This window comes from Rhinatrema bivittatum, chromosome 2, assembly GCF_901001135.1.
Source record: "Rhinatrema bivittatum chromosome 2, aRhiBiv1.1, whole genome shotgun sequence".
Taxonomy (NCBI): domain Eukaryota; kingdom Metazoa; phylum Chordata; class Amphibia; order Gymnophiona; family Rhinatrematidae; genus Rhinatrema; species Rhinatrema bivittatum.
The window spans coordinates 57,282,138-57,301,984 of NC_042616.1; the positions used below are offsets into that span (position 1 = coordinate 57,282,138).

The 19,847-nt window shown below is 44.2% G+C and overlaps 1 protein-coding gene across 1 annotated transcript in view; it reads right to left on the reverse strand.

Annotated features, from left to right (window-relative positions):
• The window catches only part of PTPN23 (protein tyrosine phosphatase non-receptor type 23), a 227,711-nt gene extending 213,589 nt beyond the window's left edge, over nt 1-14,122 (reverse strand). The window contains exon 1 of the mRNA XM_029588197.1: nt 13,946-14,122. Within this exon, the coding sequence (XP_029444057.1) occupies nt 13,946-14,029 (84 nt within the window). The 5' untranslated portion in view covers nt 14,030-14,122. The remainder of the gene's footprint in view (nt 1-13,945) is intronic.
• Nucleotides 14,123-19,847: the final 5,725 nt, after the last annotated feature.

Sequence of the window (19,847 nt, forward strand, 5' to 3'; positions counted from 1 at the left end):
GTGGACTCTATGATCACAATGGATCCAAGCCATTCAACCGCTATATTATCAAATCAAGGTAACCCACCAACTTCGAGCCTCGCTACAATGGTGGACAATCAAGGACAATTTACGCAAGGGCCTACCCTTCCAAAAACCGATCCCTCAGATAACATTAACTACAGATGCATCCACCTTGGGATGGGGAGCTCATCTACACACTCTTCAAACTCAAGGGACTTGGACAAAACTCGAAGCCACATATCAAATCAATTTTCTAGAACTTCGAGCTATACGTTATGCGCTGCATGCGTTCAAGGACTACCTTTCACACAAGACTGTGCTAATCCAGACGGACAATACAGTAGCCATGTGGTACATCAACAAACAGGGAGGTACGGGCTCGTATCTCCTCTGTCAGGAAGCAGCACAAATTTGGGACTGGGCCCTAGACCACTCAATGTTCCTGCAGGCCACTTATCTAGCAGGGATTCACAACGTCCTAGCAGACCGACTCAGTCGCCAGTTCCAGCCACACGAGTGGTCTCTGAATCCCTCCATTGCGACCAAAATCTTCCAACGGTGGGGACAACCATCAACAGATCTCTTTGCGTCGCATCTGAACCACAAGGTGCACAACTTCTGTTCTCTGCACAAACAGAAGAACCACCCAGCCAAGGACGCCTTTGCTCGCCCTTGGAACTCCGGCCTACTATATGCATATCCTCCAATACCGCTTATCACCAAGACACTGGTGAAGCTACAACAGGACAAAGGGACCATGATACTCATTGCCCCATATTGGCCTCGACAAGTATGGTTTCCCACACAGCTAGACCTGTCAGTCAGGGATCCAATTCGCCTGGGAGTAGCTCCCAATCTCATTACTCAGGATCAGGGTCGGTTGCGCCATCCCAACCTTCAATCCCTATCCCTGACTGCATGGATGTTGAAAGCTTAATCCTACAATCTCTTAATCTTTCAACTAATGTTTCTCAGGTACTTATAGCTTCCCGCAAACCTTCCACACGACGGAATTATTCTTACAAGTGGAAACGGTTTACTTTTTGGTGCAAGCAGAACCATATTGATCCTTTCATTTGCCCCACTACTTCTCTTTTAGACTATTTGTACCATCTTTCAGACTCTGGTCTTCAGACATCATCAATCAGGGTACATCTGAGCGCAATCTCAGCTTATCATAACAAGATAGGAGATGCACCTATATCCACACAACCTCTCGTCACTAGATTCATGAGAGGTCTCACTCACCTTAAGCCACCAATTCGGCCTCCAGCTACACAATGGGACCTGAATCTGGTTTTAACAAGGTTAATGCATACTCCTTTCGAACCCATAGATTCCTGTGACTTTAAATTTCTCACATGGAAAACTATTTTCCTCATAGCCATCACATCAGCTAGGAGGGTTAGTGAGTTACAAGCACTTGTCACATACGAACCTTATACAAAGTTTCTCCATGACAGAGTGGTTCTCCGAACACACCCTAAAATTCCTCCCTAAGGTAGTGACGGAATTCCACTTAAATCAAACAATAATTCTACCCACATTCTTTCCAAGGCCTCACTCTCACCAAGGGGAAAGAGCTTTACACACTTTGGACTGTAAACGTGCATTGTCTTTTTATTTGAATCGCACTACATCCCTTAGAAAATCCAATCAGCTTTTTGTCTCTTATGATCCAAATAAGCCAGGTAAAGCAGTGGGAAAACATACTCTATCCAATTGGTTAGCAGATTGCATACAATTCTGCTACGAAAAAGCAGGCCTTCCTCTCCAAGGGCGAGTAAAGGCACACTCAGTAAGAGCCATGTCAACTTCAGTAGCACATTTTCGTTCAGTGCCAATTATTGACATTTGTAAAGCAGCAACTTGGAGTTCTCTTCACACCTTTGCAGCTCATTACTGTTTGGACAAGGAAGGAAGACAGGATTCAGCCTATGGACAATCTGTCTTAAAGAACTTGTTTCCAGTTTAATCCCAACTCCTTCTACATCCATCCTACTGTATTCTTCGGCTGACTCATTTCTTCAACAGGCATTCCGGTTACCTGCATGGACAATGACTCAGCCTCTAGCTTGCTAATCACCCATATGTGAGGACTAGCATCCTGCTTGTCCTGGGATAAAGCAAAATTGCTTACCTTGTAATAGGTGTTATCCAAGGACAGCAGGATGTAGTCCTCACGGAACCCACCCGCCACCCCGCGGAGTTGGGCATCAGACTTTATTATTTTATTTTGCTAACGCTTATTGCTACATACAAGACTGGAGTGAGACCCCTGTGGCAGGGAATATCATGGCATACCGGGCATGCTCAGTAGCCTCAGGCAGCCAAACCAAAAGCTTCTAGAAACTTGCCAGAAGTTTTTCCCGCTTAAGGGCTCCGTGAATGACGTCACCCATATGTGAGGACTACATCCTGCTGTCCTGGGATAACACCTATTACAAGGTAAGCAATTTTGCTGAACTCTCTCATCGGTAAATGAGTGATATCTAACCTACTACCATACTGGATATGCATCATATATCAGGGCTCCTTCCCCAATCCCTTTTACCTCCCTAAATTTTTTTTAAAGTCCCGATAATTTCCCTGTCCACCTCTGAGATCCTCTATTTTTTGAATGCTCATCTTTGTCTTTACCATCATCTTTTCACAGTAACAAAGTACGGTGTCTTTTTCCATTTACGTATATTCATTTTCCTAAAACAAAGATGGGTAGCCCTTACCATGCGCCCTTTAAGTCTAGTCCACTGTCGTTCTACTTCATGAAGCTCTTCCCACCCTGCCAGGGCCCTCTCTAAGGTCCTCTCCCATATTAATCATTGTTATTCTTGAAAACCAGGAATCTGCCCTTTTATGGTACTAAAAACTACACTTTGCCAAGCGACTACCTACTTGGACATTTGCAAACGCTCCCCATTTTCTAAGTACCAGGTCCAGCACTGCTCTCCTCCTATTGTGGATTCTGTTGCCACTTGCCTGAGAAGAAGGTCCAAAAGGGAATCTAGGATCACGGCTTCTGTTTCGGCAAATGGAATGCTCCAATATGCATTTAGTAGCCTTATCTATAGCCACACTGAGCACAGGGAGAGGGTTTATGGTAGGAACACCAGGGATCACAACAGAGGGAAGTGATGGACAGCAACTGGGAGCGTGAGACCTTAAGATCAGCGATGGAGATCTCTCGCAACACTCTGAACCAGTAGGCTCCCAAAAACTGGTTTCAGACACGCTACTGAGAAGTACAAGATGGCATGTGGCTAAACAAGATAAAATCGCATTCCCATTAACTTAGTTTCCAATATTTCTGCCCTGGGGCTGGTGATGCCACTGACTTCCACAGCTGATAGTACCAGGAGCCAGTAGCATCATCAAACCCAATAAACAACACAAAAGAAGCCAGCGTCAGCAATAACAGACCCTAGGATCCAGCATCCCTATGCATGGTTAGTATTTTGCTTGATGATTAGTAAGACAAAATCATATAAAACTACATCTGGGGGAATTCTGCACAAATAATTTAAAGTGATGCACACAAAAATTTACAATTCTGCAAAATTCTCGTTACTTTATATTGGTCAAAATAACACAGTATACATGACAGTCTTTAAACAATTAATTTAAAATGTAGTACAGAAAAAATTATTACTTAAAAATGCAGAGTTTTAAATATTTTGAGCAGAATTTCCCTAGAAGTTCACAATAAAAGTGTCTATTCAACCCTCTCTCCCTACTCCCCTGGCATCTCCTTTCATTTTGCCCTCTCAGGACCCAACTCCTCCACTTGCCACCTATGTCTCCCCTCCCCCTCTAGACTCAATCCATTCCAACCTATCTCCACTCCCAGAGTTTGACTCCTCTCTCTCACACATACACCCTCACACAGGCTATGTCTCTCTCTCACACATACACCCTCACACAGGCTATGTCTCTCTCTCACACATACACCCTCACACAGGCTATGTCTCTCTCTCACACATACACCCTCACATAGGGGAGCTGTTCCATCCCCTTTATCATTTTGGTTGTCCTTCTCTGTACCTTCTTCATCGCAACTATATCTTTTTTGAGATGCGGCGACCAGAACTGTACACAGTATTCAAGGTGCGGTCTCACCATGGAGCGATACAGAGGCATTATGACATTTTCCGTTTTATTAACCATTCCCTTCCTAATAATTCCTAACATTCTGTTTGCTTTTTTGACTGCTGCAGCACACTGAGCCGACGATCTTAAAGTATTATCCACTATGATGCCTAGATCTTTTTCCTAGGTGGTAGCTCCTAATATGGAACCTAACATCGTGTAACTACAGCAAGGGTTATTTTTCCTTATATTCAACACCTTGCACTTATCCACATTAAATTTCATCTGCCAGTTGGATGCCCAATCTTCCAGTCTTGCAAGGTCCCATGTATCACAATCCACTTGTGATTTAACTACTCTGAATAATTTTGTATCATCCGCAAATTTGATAACCTCACTCGTCGTTTTCCTTTCCAGATCATATATATATATATATATACGTATCTGTATACACATATATATATATATATCCGGTCCAAGTACAGATCCCTGAGGCACTCCACTGTTTACCCTTTTTCACTGAGAAAATTGACCATTTAATCCTACTCTCTGTCTCCTGTCTTTTATCCAGTTTGTAATCCACGAAAGGACATCGCCTCCTATCCCATGATTTTTTAGTTTTCTTAGAAGCCTCTCATGAGGGACTTTGTCAAACGCCTTCTGAAAATCTAAATACACTACATCTACCGGTTCACCTTTGTCCACATGTTTATTAACCCCTTCAAAAAAATGAAGCAGATTTGTTAGGCAAGACTTCCCTTGGGTAAATCCATGTTGACCTTGTTCCATTAAACCATGTCTTTCTATATGCTCTATAATTTTGATCTTGAGAATAGTTTCCAATATTTTTCCCGGCACTGAAATCAGGCTCACTAGTCTATAGTTACCCAGATCGCCCCTGGAGCCTTTTCTTAAATACTAGCCGTTAAGCCCGTAACAACGGGCTCGGTCCGTTTCCTTCCCACTCCCTCCCCCTTCACTCTCTCACCCCCACCCCCTCCCTCACCTCCCTTCCCCTCCCTCTCTCTCACACCTCCCTCCCCCTCTCTCACCTCCCTCTCTCTCTCTCTCTCTCTCACCTTCCCTCTCACCACCTTCTCCTCCCGCTCCTGCCGGCAGATCTTGGGGGGGGGGGTGTCACTCCCGCGCGCGGCGCTGCTTCTCCTGCCGCTCCTGCCGGCAGATCTCGGGGGGGGGGGGGGTGTCACTCATGCACGGCACCGCTGCTTTCCGCGCGTGCGCGGCGTTGCTTCTCCTGCCGGCAGATCTCGGGGGGGGCGGGTGTCACTCGCGCGCGGCGCTGCTTCTCCTGCCGGCAGATCTCGGAGGGGGGTGTCACTCGCGCGCGGCGCCTCTGCTCCTCCTCCCGCTCCTGCTTCGCGGCCGCCGCCGCTCCTGCGGCCCCACCGCCATGTTTTTTGTTTCGGGCACGCACGGCTCTGACCAACGTGCTGGCCCGCACATGCGCGGTAGAGCTGCTCTCTACTGCGCATTTGCGGGCCGGTCAGAGCCCATTTATAAGGTAGATTGGGGTTACATTGGCCACCCTCCAGTCTTCAGGTACAATGGATAATTTAAACGATAGGTTACAATTTTTAACTAATAGATCAGAAATTTCATTTTTGAGTTCCTTCAGTACCCTAGGATGCATACTATCCAGTCCAGGTGATTTGTTACTCTTTAGTTTGTCAATCTGGCCTACTACATCTTCCAGGTTCACAGTGATTTCGTTCAGTTCGTCTGACTCATCACCCCTGAAAACCATCTCCGGAACTGGTATCTCCCCAACATTCTCATTAGTAAACACGGAGGCAAAGAACTCATTTAGTCTTTCTGCAATGGCCTTACCTTCCCTAAGAGCCCCTTTAACCCCTCTGTCATCTAATGGTCCAACCGACTCCCTCACAGGTTTCTTGCTTCGGATATATTTTTAAAAGTTTTTATTATGAATTTTTGCCTCTATGGCCAACTTAATTTCAAATTCTCTCACACAATCCCTTTTTCACACAAACCAGCTCCCAATCTCTCACATATAAACATACTCTTTCACAATCTCCCTAGGCTCCCTCTCTCTGGCACCCACGCTCTCTCACACCCCCCAGTCTCTCTCACACACACACACAGACTCACTCTCACTGGGGCCTGCTCCATCTTCACCGCGAATGGAATGGACTCTACTCACGGCACTCCGGGGCCTACACCTTCGCCGTGAGTGGGACAGCCTCCGCTTGCGGCACACCAGGGCCTACTCCATCTTCGCTGACCCGCTTGTGGCAAAGAAGGAGCCAGACCCAGAGTGCCACAAGCGGAGGCCATCCCACTCGCAGCACAGCCATAAGCGAGACAGCCTCTGCTCACGGTGTCGCCAGGGCCTTCCAAATTCTGCACAGAATCTGATCAGTTGCGCAGGAAGGGAATTCCCCCCCAGACTAAAAAACAGAACATGACAGCAGATAAGGACCATAAGGCCAACCTAATTTTACCACAAGTAGATTGTATTAGACAACTCTAATTGATTTCTTTGATTAGAAACTGGTTACACGATAGATGAAATTCACTCTGAGGAGTGAAGGGTGATAAGGAGTGCCTCAAGGAAGGGTGCTAGGGCCAGATCTGTTCAATATCTTTGCTAGCAATATTGAAGAGAAGTTAGAAGGAAAAGTTTGCTTATTTGCAGGTGACACTTAGATCTGCAATAAAATGGACAATCCTGAAGGAGAAAACAAAATAAGTGATCTAATAAAGCTTGAGGAGTGGTCGAATACTTAGCAGTTAAGATTTCATGCCAAAAAGTGCAGACATGCACCAGTGCTTTACAGTCCTCTCCTGGAGGCATACCTAACCAGTTAGGTTTTCAGGATATCCATAATGAATATGCATGAGAGAGATTTGCATGCACTGGAGACCAGGTCTATGCAAATCTCTCTTATGCAAATTCATTGTAGTAATCGCGAAAGCCTGACTGGATAGGTGTGCCTCCAGGAGAGGGCTGGGAAACGCTGCTCTGGACCATTTCCAGCCTCTATTTCCTTTCTGAGTTAGGGCTTCCAGAACTAAAAGCAGGATTCCATATGTTTATGCCTCTCCCTATGTACTCTAGCATCCCTCTGGCTCTAGCCACTGATTTGGCATACTGTTTTGCTACCTTAAGATCTGATATGATCACCCCAAGTTCTCTCTCTTGGTTGGCGCTGTGCATTGCTCCATTGATTTCTGTACCCCAAACACATGACACTGCATCTTCACTGCCAAGCCCTTGCCCACTCTCCGAGGTTTCTTAAATCATGTCTCATTCTGTCCACCCTGTTGCGGATTTTAATGTTATCTGCAAATAGGCAAAACTTTTCCATCTAACCAGGGTGGGAAAACTATGATCCAAGAGAGGCTTCCATCTGGCCCAAAGCAAAGAGAGGAGGGCTAGCCAGAGGCCAGAAGTGATGTTGCTGCCTCAGGCTTAGAAGCCTGCTTTGTGCCTCTGCTACAGCTTGGAAAGATACTGAATGGACACGGCTTCTGGACAGCGACCTGGGGCGCTCTGTTAATTACTTTCCTTTCCTCAGCATGAGTTCCATTTACCTCTATCCTCCGTTGTCTCTCTCTCAACTAGTTTCTAACCCAGTCCATCAAGTTCGAGCCCAACCCCAGGCTGCTAAAAATGTATGCGTCTTCTCCGTGGGACAGTTATCAAAATCTCTGCACCCAGCCCTTGTCTAATTATATGGTCCTTAAATCAAATTCCAAAGGAAAAAGTGCAGAAAAAAATTGAAGGTCCACACAGATTTCAATGATTGCAGTGAAAATTTATATTGAAGCAAGTCCCCTGACACAGAACCCGTGTTTCGCCGCGAGGTTGTGTCAGGAGGGACAACAATAAACTTGTCAAATCTGTATTTTTTTCTCATAAAAGGATGGCCGGGAGTACAACTAGTGGAGTTGCCATACCAAGTAAATTTTCACTATAAATCACTGAAATTTGTGCGGGCCTTCAATTTTTTTTTTGCACTTTTTCCTTTGGATCGTTTGCTCACTACGTGCAGAATTGCTCTCCTTTCTTGTTTGTGGGTTGTTGCCTTAAATCAAACTCACCACATTTGTCTGCCACAATCTCCTTCTGGTTAAAATCAAGCTGCCTGACAGATTCTAGATGCTTCACCATCCTTTCCTTTGGTAGAGGCTCCGTTCCCCCACCACTGAGATCAGACTAAACAACCTGTAATTTCCAAACTCCTCACCCATTACTTTTATGAAGGAGGGATGACATCCGCTCTTCTCCAAAGATTAACTGAACAGAATCACTGGCAAACTTGCCAGAACTTCTCCAAGCTCCCTTAATATCCTCGGATGAATCCCGTTTGGTCCCTAGCTTTGACCACTTCCAGTTAGAGCCATGCAAACCGTCTGGTTCTGAAAATAGTCAGACACGTACCCTATTACCAATCATCAATGCTCCTTCCCAGTAAACCATGAATAAAATTATGTTTAGAATGTCTTCTTTGTCCTTGTCACCCTCCAATCTTCCTTTTCTCTTCGTAGTCTCACAATCCCACATCCGCACTTCCTCCTTTCATTGACATAACTGACACTTTGCTTTGCCTTGGCTATCTTTTATTCTACCGATACCTTTGACTCACTGTCTACCTCTCCTGCTTCTCTCACCTTTTCCAGACATTCTTTTTTTGCTGAGATCCCACCCTTGTACACCTTCTGAATGCTAACCTTTTTGGCCTCTTTTACAGCTGCTTTCTTTGAAAACCATACCATCTTCTTTTCCTCTTACTTTTATTTATTTTCCTAACAAAGACTTGCTGCCCTTACTATAGCAACTTTTAGTCTGAACCACGGTTTTGTTTCAAAGGTTTTCCTATCCTGCCACAGCCTCCTTCAGATAATCCTTCATTTTGACAAAGGCCACAGCCTTGAAGTTCAAGAATCTGCTTATGCTCTTAGATAATTAAAGCTTACCATTTGATTTAATTTTTATTATTATTTTTTTTTTTTTATTTGTTACCCACTTTTTTGGAATACAAAATTCACCCAAAGCGGTGCTCAGGTGACCACCTACCTGTACATTCAAAACACTTTTGGGATTTGTAAATACCAAGTCCAGTATCATCCTCTCCTCCCCCTCGAGGGAGTCTAGGAGTTCTCTATTTCCGAGTCCACAGCTGGGACACTCCAATCCACATCCAGCAGATTAAAATACCCACCAGCAACAGCTCCTCTCATTACGTAAGAGACTAAATATGCAGTATCATCTCCTCTTTCAAAAAGACTCACAGTGCCTCCCTCTTTCCCCCAAGATCGCCTGGATTTCAATTTTAATATCTTTCACATAAAAAGATTTACTCCTCCTTGTCTTCCATCTTGCCTAACCTTTCTGAACATATTATAACCTAATATGGCCATATGCGAGTAATTGAACTGAACCATGCTCTTGTGATAGCAACAATATCTAAATCTAGTGCTTTAAGGTCTGGATTGTGCCATTTACATATGTCTCATTGCTTTATCTTTCCTTAGGATATTCTCATACCTGTCACCTTACATGTGGATCACGTGACCCTGTCAGTAGTCAGAGGGATCTCCCGTGACTAGGGCTGGCTCTTCCCTCAGGCAAATGAGGCTCAGCACCCAGGATCTTTGCTCTGCATGAAGACTATTGGCCAGTGCCATGAATCTCAGGCAGCAAGGAACAGTCTTCTGCTTCCTGCTGCTGCCCCAGCCCCTTCCAGGCAGAAGGCAGGGAACAGGAGAGGAAGAGATGAAGCTAGAGTGGATAGAGCAGAACAAGAAAGAGCCACTCTACTCCCTCCCCTTCTTGTCATACAGAAGACAGGAAGGAAGGGGGGGGGTGAGGTTAGAGCAAACTCAGCAAAGCAGATTTCAATTGCTTTACTGCCTTGATTTATTTTTTGTATTTATTAGCTTTTATATATCGACATTCGTGGGTACATCATGCCGGTTTGAGGCCTTATTTGGAATACTGGGTCCAATTCTGCAGACTGCACTTTCAAAAGGATACAAACTGGTTGGAGAGGATGGCTACTAAATTGATCAGTGGTCTTCATTCTAGAGCATATGGGGATAGACAAAGATCTAAACATGTGTAACCTAGAGGAAAGGTGAGATAGGGGATTATATGATAGAGACATTTAAATATCTTAAAGGTTTCCCGTGCATAGGAAGCGAGCCTCTTTCAATGGAAAGGAGGCTCTAGAACAGGAGGTTATAGGATGAGGGTGAAAAGGGGCAGACTCAGGAGAAATCTTAGGAAATATTTCTTTACACAGAGGGTAGTGGATGCATTGGAAGTGGAAGTGGTGAAGACAAAAACTGCATCTGAATTCAAGAAAGCATGGGATAAATACAGGGAGATCTCTGATGGGAATTGTAAAGCTAAATGAGTTGAACAAATAGGCAGACTAGATATGATCTTTTTCTGCTATTATGTTTCTATGGCATGGCAATGTTTACATGTCAAAGTAATAAAGTGGTTAAAATAAAAAGGGGGAAAATTCACAAAATAGTGATAACAGTAAGATAAAACAACAAGATACAGAAAGGACAAGGAGCCAATTTACAGGTTCTGGTGCTAGTCCAAATTGTCTCTGTTCAGATTATGTATCTGGTCTGGTGGAAAGATACATATTTTGCTGCTACAGCTGCTGTTTTTCCTGTTTCCCCCAGGATTAGAGAGAGTTTTTCTTGTTTATTCTTTTTGTGGGAAGCCTGATTTTTCTCCCTCAATGCATTTCTGTTTCTATTACTCCAGTGTTGTACTGCATAAAGAGTCTGGCTTCCTAGGGTTTCCAATTCAGTTTTTGTCCAATATATTTCCAGTCTGTGGTACTTATTCTGTACTTAGTGAGGGTATGTGTTTTGCATGTATGAGCAAAGTGAGTTATTTTGCTAGCCTGTAATTTCTCCTTAGGGATCTGTAGCAGTCCACCTTATTTGTTTTCCCAACAGAAGGTATATTGCTAATAATAGATTAGGATTTTTAGCCCGCCTTTCCAAATAACGCTCAGCATTTTCAGAATTCAGGTACAATAAGTCCCTGCCCCAAACATCTTACAATCTAAGGGGGTAATTTTCAAAAGGAGTTACATGCGTAAATGTAGCTACTATTGTAGCAATTTTCAAAAGCCATTTACTCAAGTAAAGTGCACTTATGTGAGTAAATCCTATAGACAAGTCAATGGCATATATTGTAGCAATTTTCAAAAACCCACTTACTCAAGTAAAGTGAATTTACTCCAGTAAACCTGGTTTTTACTCGAGTAAATGCTTTTTAAAATCAGGCCCTATGTGGCTACCTGAGGCAATGGGAGATAAAGTGATTTGCCTAAGGTCACAAGGAGTATCACCGGGGAGGTGGGATTTGAACCCTGGTTCTCAACCCAATGCTTTTCCCTGCTGTGAAGAAGAGTAATGCTGTTCCAGGACCCAGTTTAATATTTGCATAGGTAGGGTTGTTGCTGTTTGGATTCTGGGAATTAGTGTTGTTTTGGTATGGCAGATTTGCTATAAGTGACTTTTTTAGCAGGATTTTGTGCTAATTCACAATGTGCCTGGTAATAGAGGAAGGGGAATTTGTGTCACTATTATCGAGGGGACAAAAGAAATTGAAAATGTTTTATATGGTGAATAGTAAGGAAAAGCATCCTAATTCAGGCCAACCAGCCATTTCAGAGACTACCTTCAGCAAATGTAGTACAGATGTATTAAAATGTATTAAATTTTATACATTTCTTGAGTTTTTTGTATCCAGTCCTAAAATCACAGGTGACATTACTCAATGTGAAATAATTTCTAGCATATACTTGTATTATGTGTATACATACACACACATATGCAAGATAAAGTTTAATAGAAGGGCAATATGCAAAAATACTAGTGGAGACAGAAAAAACTACTAACCCCAAATGGCAAATTAAAAAAAGGTGGGGCAGGGCGGGGCAGGGGAGAGAGCAAAAGTGTTTTACACACTTAATGTAGCTAGATAAAGCCACTGCTGCCAAATTGAGTGCTCCCCAAAAATGCTGAACACAATGAATAAGTCTGGAAGATCACAAGTATCAGTGAAGTGTTTTCAAGTCTAAAAGAAAAAAAGCCAAAGTCCACAAAACAATGTTCATCCATTTTGTGGACTTTGGCTCATTTCTTTGGGATTTGAATTCACTGCATTGATCTGTTTGATTTTCCAGATTTCTTCATCATGTTCAGCACATTTGGGGATCACTCACAGGCCGATGCAATAAGATGCACGTAAAAATGTGCATCCAAACTGAACACCTGGTTTTTTTTAAACGCGTCCTGGGCACCCAAAGCTATATTTAAAGGGATATGCTAGGGAGAAATTGCACGACCCTAGGGCTCAAATGCATTGGATGCCCAGGAGACGTGGCTGTGCCACTTACATATTGCTACAGGCACTCAAGAACGAATTACTGTAATGGATTGATTACAAAAAAAAGAAGTTTTTCGGGATGCACAATATACACCTACAATAGCAAGGGGCACAATCAGCCTACAGCCTGTATATTGTACATCCAGAATTTTTTTTTTGTAATCGATCCATTTCATTCATTCTTTATTGTTAACCAACAAAAGCAGTAGATATACTGTTCTCTGTGTATAAGCCACAGAGTACAATATTTTGGATTTTTCCATAAGCCCATGACTCGAAGAATGACTTAACACAGGCTCTGGGGCTGGTGTTAAATTTGCCATGATAAGAAGTGTGCTTTGGGTACCCGGGGATTTACTGCATCAGGTGGTAAAAGCTAATAGCCTCATCTACCTGGAATTTACATGTTATGAGTACTATCAGCTATACAGTTGTTTGGACCTGCATTTTGGACACGCTAAGCATCAGGTGTTAGTCTAGTGCATCCAAAAACTGGGCTTGATGGACCCTTGGTCTGACCCAGCATGGCAATTTCTTATGTTCTTAAAACATGTGCCCAACCACTCATTAATCTGTGTGTTAGGCTGGGCACACTTTGATTCAGCCCCTCAATTTGGCAACAGAAGCTTTAGCTACAATAAAAAAATGCTCAACATATATTATTATCCACTTTGGCATTTCCAGGAAAAGCAGAATATGAACAATTTTAATATTTTTTGCTCTATGATTTTTTTTCAGCTTCATTCTTTATGCTATTTTCCATCCCATTTTCAAAACTGTATGTTTTGACACAAAACCTGTGGACTTTGCAATAACAGTTCTCAAAGGAAAGGACGAGCAAACTTTCCCTTTAAACCTTACAAACTTTCAGGAACTTTTAGGATGGCAGTTTTCACAAAGCTCTTTTACCTAGGTAAAGGACCTTTGAAAACTGTCCTCCCTGTGTCCTTTTATGGAATTGTGATGGGGGACATTGTGATTTTTTAAATTTAATGATCAAAATCTGGGAAAGAGGGGCGTGGCTAAGCCTGAAATTTAATTGGAGGAAGGGTGAAGGGAGAGTCACAAGACTGAAAGGTCGCCTAAGGAGCATAACACCATTACTCAGGCCCTTCCTGCAACCCTGTGGATAGTCCGTACCTTGGTCAGTGATTGTTACCCGAGAGATCACGTGATCCTGTCGGTACGTTGCTGGATGACTAGTGACGCAGGGATCACCTGACGCTGTCGGTGATCGGGATCCTTCCCGTGACCAGAATCCTGAGACCTGGGCCGTGATGCCTCTCGCATGTTGGAAAAGGCAGCAGCTGGAGTCTACTGCAGCGGAGCGGATATACGAAATCAGCGAGTTGCTCGTACACGCTCCGCCTGAGCCCGCGGCTGCTCCGCGCATGCCTCCCGCCCCGACATCAGAATGCCCGGCCCACCACCCCGCTTCCTCCTCACCTGCTTCACTGCCTGCTTAAAGCCGAACTCGCCGGCCTCCTTCAGGTCCAGCCAAATCATGGGCATGCGGGGCACAGCCTCCATCCTCCCGCTGCGGCCCGGGACCGCGCCTGGATCCGGCCGTCACCCGCTTACCTCCGCCTCTCCCATCCCCGGAAGCGGAATCCCGGAAGTGACATAAGCATGGACTGTGCGCTGCACACCCTGGGAAATGTAGTTTCCTTATTGTGGGCGGCTGACGTGCTCCCTCGCTCGTGAGCGTAACTGGCTGGACTACAAAGTACAGGCAGCGACTCTTCCTCTGTTACTTTTTTCTGAGCTTTCCGTATTTTTTTTTCTATCCTAGAGTAAGTATTTGGTATAAAGAGCCTGGTCAACCGAGGAGGCTGATTACGCCTGGCTATGGTTCCTTGGACGCACGGATTTGTAGTTTTTATTTTATTTTCATGTAGGACAATACTAGGTCTGGTTTAACCTGCTAGTTCAGAGGTTCCCAACCTTTCAAGGAATATGAATTCCTTTTTCAACTTCAAGAATTTTCACGGACCCCTCACACACTTCTATTTAATTCTTGTATGCCATAACTATAGAAATGATATGCACTCCAGAATCATTCATAATGTATAAAGCTTTGATCTAAACTGAATGGTAGGGAGGGCAATTTCCAAAGCTATTTAAAAATTGCCCGCAATTTTGAAGGTTGAGGCCATACCACCCTTCCACTCTAGCTCAGTGGGCATAGCCAGAATTGATTTTTTGGGTGGGCACAAGGTTAACATGGGTGGGCTGTAGGCATGCAGGTCTGAAGAGCTACTAGTTGTTTTCTTATTGATACCCTCCCTCCCACTCAGTCCCTCCCTTCACCCACCTCCATTTCCTCCCGGCGCCGTAAGCGCGACTTCCCGCAACCCTCACCCGGCTCCATTAACTCCTCCCGCTCCTGCCGGCAGATCTCGGGGGGGGGGTGTCACTCCCGCGCGCGCGGCAGTGACCCCCCCGAGATCTGCCAGCAGGAGCGGGAGGAGAAGGTGCCGCTACTTCTCCTCCCGCTCCTGCCGGCAGATCTCGGGGGGGGGGGGGCGCGGGAGTGACCCCCCCCCCCCCGAGATCTGCCGGCAGATCTGGGGAGGAGAAGTAGCGGCACCCGCGCGCGCGCGGCGCCGCTGCTTCTCCTCCCGCTCCTGCCGGCAGATCTCGGGGGGGGGGGGGGGCGCGGGAGTGACACCCCCCCCCCCCCAAGATCTGCCGGCAGATCTGGGGAGGAGAAGCAGCGGCACCGCGCGCGCGCGGCGCCGCTGCTTCTCCTCCCGCTCCTCCGGCCCCACCGCCATTTTATAATGCACCCTAGAAAGGCTTTCTAAGTAATTTGCAACAGCCATTCTGCATCATGAGTGAAACTTTTAAAACATTTTACCTCAATTATTTCAAGCACTTACCAGCATTAAAAATTCCTATTAATCAGAATTTATTTATATTTTTGCAGTTTATAAATGCGCAAGTATAGAAAACAATCAGATCCAATCATATAATAAAACAAAAATTAATTTATTCTTTCATGAATAGGTAGAAAGGCTTAAATCCAGAACCTCCAGGGTAGCATTCTCTGAATGCTCCCTGTTCCACGCGCAGGTCACCAGAGGCAGGCAGAGCTCGGAGTCTCAATGCGTGAATGAGACGATGGTGCAAGGAAGAGGGATTCTGTTTTGTTAGGAACTGGGGAACCTTTTGGGGGAGGGGGAGTCTCTTCCAAAGGGATGGGCTCCACCTTAACCAGGGTGGAACCAGACTGCTGGCTCTAACCTTTAAAAAGGAGAAAGAGCAGCTTTTAAACTAGAACAAAGGGGAAAGCCGACAGTCGCTCAGCAGCGCATGGTTCGGAGAGAGGTATCTTCAAAGGATACTAATGATGCATTAGAATTAGGGCATCCCGACAGTGAGGTTCCAATAATTAGAAAAATAGTCCAAGTACCTGTAACTAAAAACTCACCTGAGCTAAAAAAAATTCTAACTTATCCCTATCAATTAAAAAGCAGAATGAAAATACAAACAAAAAACAAACTTTGAAATGTTTGTATGCTAATGCCAGAAGTCTAAGAAGTAAGATGGGAGAATTAGAATGTATAGCAGTGAATGATGACATAGACTTAATTGGCATCTCAGAGACATGGTGGAAAGAGGATAACCAATGGGACAGTGCTATACCGGGGTACAAATTATATCACAATGACAGAGAGGAGCTCCCGGGAGGAGGTGTGGCGCTTTATGTCCGGGATGGCATAGAGTCCAACAGGATAAACATCCTGCATGAGACTAAATACAAAATTGAAACTTTATGGGTAGAAATCCCTTGTGTGTCGGGGAAGACTATAGTGACAGGGGTATACTACCGTCCACCTGGTCAAGATGGTGAGACAGACAGTGAAATGCTAAGAGAAATTAGGGAAGCTAACCAAATTGGTAGTGCAGTAATAATGGGAGACTTCAATTACCCCAATATTGACTGGGTAAATGTATCATCGGGACACGCTAGAGAGATAACGTTCCTGGATGGAATAAATGATAGCTTTATGGAGCAATTGGTTCAGGAACCGACGAGAGAGGGAGCAATTTTAGATCTAATACTCAGTGGAGCACAGGACTTGGTGAGAGAGGTAACGATGGTGGGGCCGCTTGGCAATAGTGATCATAATATGATCAAATTTGATTTAATGATGAAGAGGAACAGTGTGCAAATCCAAGGCTCTTGTGCTAAACTTTCAAAAGGGAAACTTTGATAAAATAAGAAAAATTGTTGGAAAAAAACTGAAAGGAGCAGCTACAAAAGTAAAAAATGTCCAAGAGGCGTGGTCATTGTGTAAAAAATACTGTTCTAGAAGCACAGTCTAGATGTATTCCACACATTAAGAAAGGTGGAAAGAAGGCAAAACGACTACCGGCATGGTTAAAAGGGGAGGTGAAAGAAGCTATTTTAGCCAAAAGATCTTCATTCAAAAATTGGAAGAAGGATCCAACAGAAGAAAATAGGATAAAGCATAAGTGTTGGCAAGTTAAATCTAAGACAGTGATAAGACAGGCTATGAGAGAATTTGAAAAGAAGTTGGCTGTAGAGGCAAAAACTCAGTGAAAACGTTTTTAAATATATCCGAAGCAGAAAGCATGTGAGGGAGTCAGTTGGACCGTTAGATGATCGAGGGGTTAAAGGGGCACTTAGTGAAGATAAGGCCATCGCGGAAAGATTAAATGATTTCTTTGCTTCGGTGTTTACTGAAGAGGATGTTGGGGAGGTACCCGTAATGGAGAAGGTTTTCATGGGTAATGATTCAGATGGACTGAATCAAATCACGATGAACCTAGAAGATGTGGTAGACCTGATTGACAAACTGAAGAGTAGTAAATCACCTGGACCGGATGGTATACACCCCAGAGTTCTGAAGGAACTAAAAAATGAAATTTCAGACCTATTAGTAAAAATTTGTAACTTATCATTAAAATCATCCACTGTACCTGAAGACTGGAGGATAGCAAATGTAACCCCAATATTTAAAAAGGGCTCCAGGGGCGATCCGGGAAACTACAGACCGGTTAGCCTGACTTCAGTGCCAGGAAAAATAGTGGAAAGTGTTCTAAACATCAAAATCACAGAACATATAGAAAGACATGGTTTAATGGAACAAAGTCAGCATGGCTTTACCCAGGGCAAGTCTTGCCTCACAAATCTGCTTCACTTTTTTGAAGGAGTTAATAAACATGTGGATAAAGGTGAACCGGTAGATATAGTATATTTGGATTTTCAGAAGGCGTTTGACAAAGTTCCTCATGAGAGGCTTCTAGGAAAAGTAAAAAGTCATGGGATAGGTGGCGATGTCCTTTCGTGGATTGCAAACTGGCTAAAAGACAGGAAACAGAGAGTAGGATTAAATGGGCAATTTTCTCAGTGGAAGGGAGTGGCAGTGGAGTGCCTCAGGGATCTATATTGTGACCCTCACTTTTCAATATATTTATAAATGATCTGGAAAGAAATACGACGAGTGAGATAATCAAATTAGCAGATGACACAAAATTGTTCAGAGTAGTTAAATCACAAGCAGATTGTGATAAATTGCAGGAAGACCTTGTGAGACTGGAAAATTGGGCATCCAAATGGCAGATGAAATTTAATGTGGATAAGTGCAAGGTGATGCATATAGGGAAAAATAACCCATGCTATAATTACACAATTGGGTTCCATATTAGGTGCTACAACCCAAGAAAGAGATCTAGGTGTCATAGTGGATAACACATTGAAATCGTCGATACAGTGTGCTGCGGCAGTCAAAAGAGCAAACAGAATGTTGGGAATTATTAGAAAGGGAATGGTGAATAAAACGGAAAATGTCATAATGCCTCTGTATCGCTCCATGGTGAGACTGCACCTTGAATACTGTGTACAATTCTGGTCGCCGCATCTAAAAAAACATATAATTGCGATGGAGAAGGTACAGAGAAGGGCTTCCAAATGATAAGAGGAATGGAACAATTCCCCTATGAGGAAAGACTAAAGAGGTTAGGACTTTTCAGCTTGGAGAAGAGACGGCTGAGGGGGGATATGATAGAGGTGTTTAAAATCACGAGAGGTCTAGAACGGGTAGATGTGAATCGGTTATTTAGTGTTTCGGATAGTAGAAAGACTAGGGGGCACTCCATGAAGTTAGCATGGGGCACATTTAAAACTAATCGGAGAAAGTTCTTTTTTACTCAACGCACAATTAAACTCTGGAATTTGTTGCCAGAGGATGTGGTTAGTGCAGTTAGTATAGCTGTGTTTAAAAAAGGATTGGATAAGTTCTTGGAGGAGAAGTCCATTACCTGCTATTAAGTTCACTTAGAGAATAGCCACTGCCATTAGCAATGGTAACATGGAATAGACTTAGTTTTTGGGTACTTGCCAGGTTCTTATGGCCTGGATTGGCCACTGTTGGAAACAGGATGCTGGGCTTGATGGACCCTTGGTCTGACCCAGTATGGCATTTTCTTATGTTCTTATGTTCCATATACAACTATAAGACCACTCCAAATATTACAAAACTCTGCCGCAAGAATACTTACTGATAAAAGAAAAAGAGATCACATTACTGAAACACTAGCAGAATTACACTGGCTACCCATAGAACATAGGGTACAATACAAAACACTATGCACAATACATAAATTAATGACGAAATAGCAGAGTGGCTGAACACAGCACTATGTGTATATGTCCCACAGAGAAATCTTATCGGCTAACAAAGCACTTCTAACCGCCCCTTCTGTTAGGACAGCAAGACTGACCCAAGTTATAGAGCGGGCACTATCCTTAGCAGGACCTATGCTATGGAATACCATGCCCCTTGAGATCAGATTACAGAGAAATTTCAAACTTTTTTTAAAAGTTTAAAAACCTGGCTTTTCAAACAAGCGTTTTACAAAGAGAACGGAGAATAGGAAAATAAATAAAGCAGGCAGAAGAACATCAGCACATAGCACTTAGTTCAATATGGGGTAGATTTTAATAAAGTACGCCCGCGCGTACTTTTGTTTGCGCGAACAAGAGTATGCCGGATTTTAATAGATATGCGCGTGGCCGCGCGTATCCTTTAAAATCCGGGGTTGGCGCGCGCAAGGCTGTGCAAAATCTGCAGCCAGCACATGCCGAGCCGCGCAGCCTGCCTCCATTCCCTCTGAGGCCGCTCCGAAATTGGAGCGGCCTCGGAGGGAACTTTCCTTCCAGCCCCCCCACACCTTCCCCTCCCTAACCCCCCCCCCCCCCCCACCTTTGTTAGAAAAGTTACGCCTGCCTGAGGCAGGCGTAACTCGCGCGATTCCCCGGCCCGGGAGCGGTTTCGGAGGCCTCGGCCACGCCCCCAAAATGCTCCCGGGCCACAAC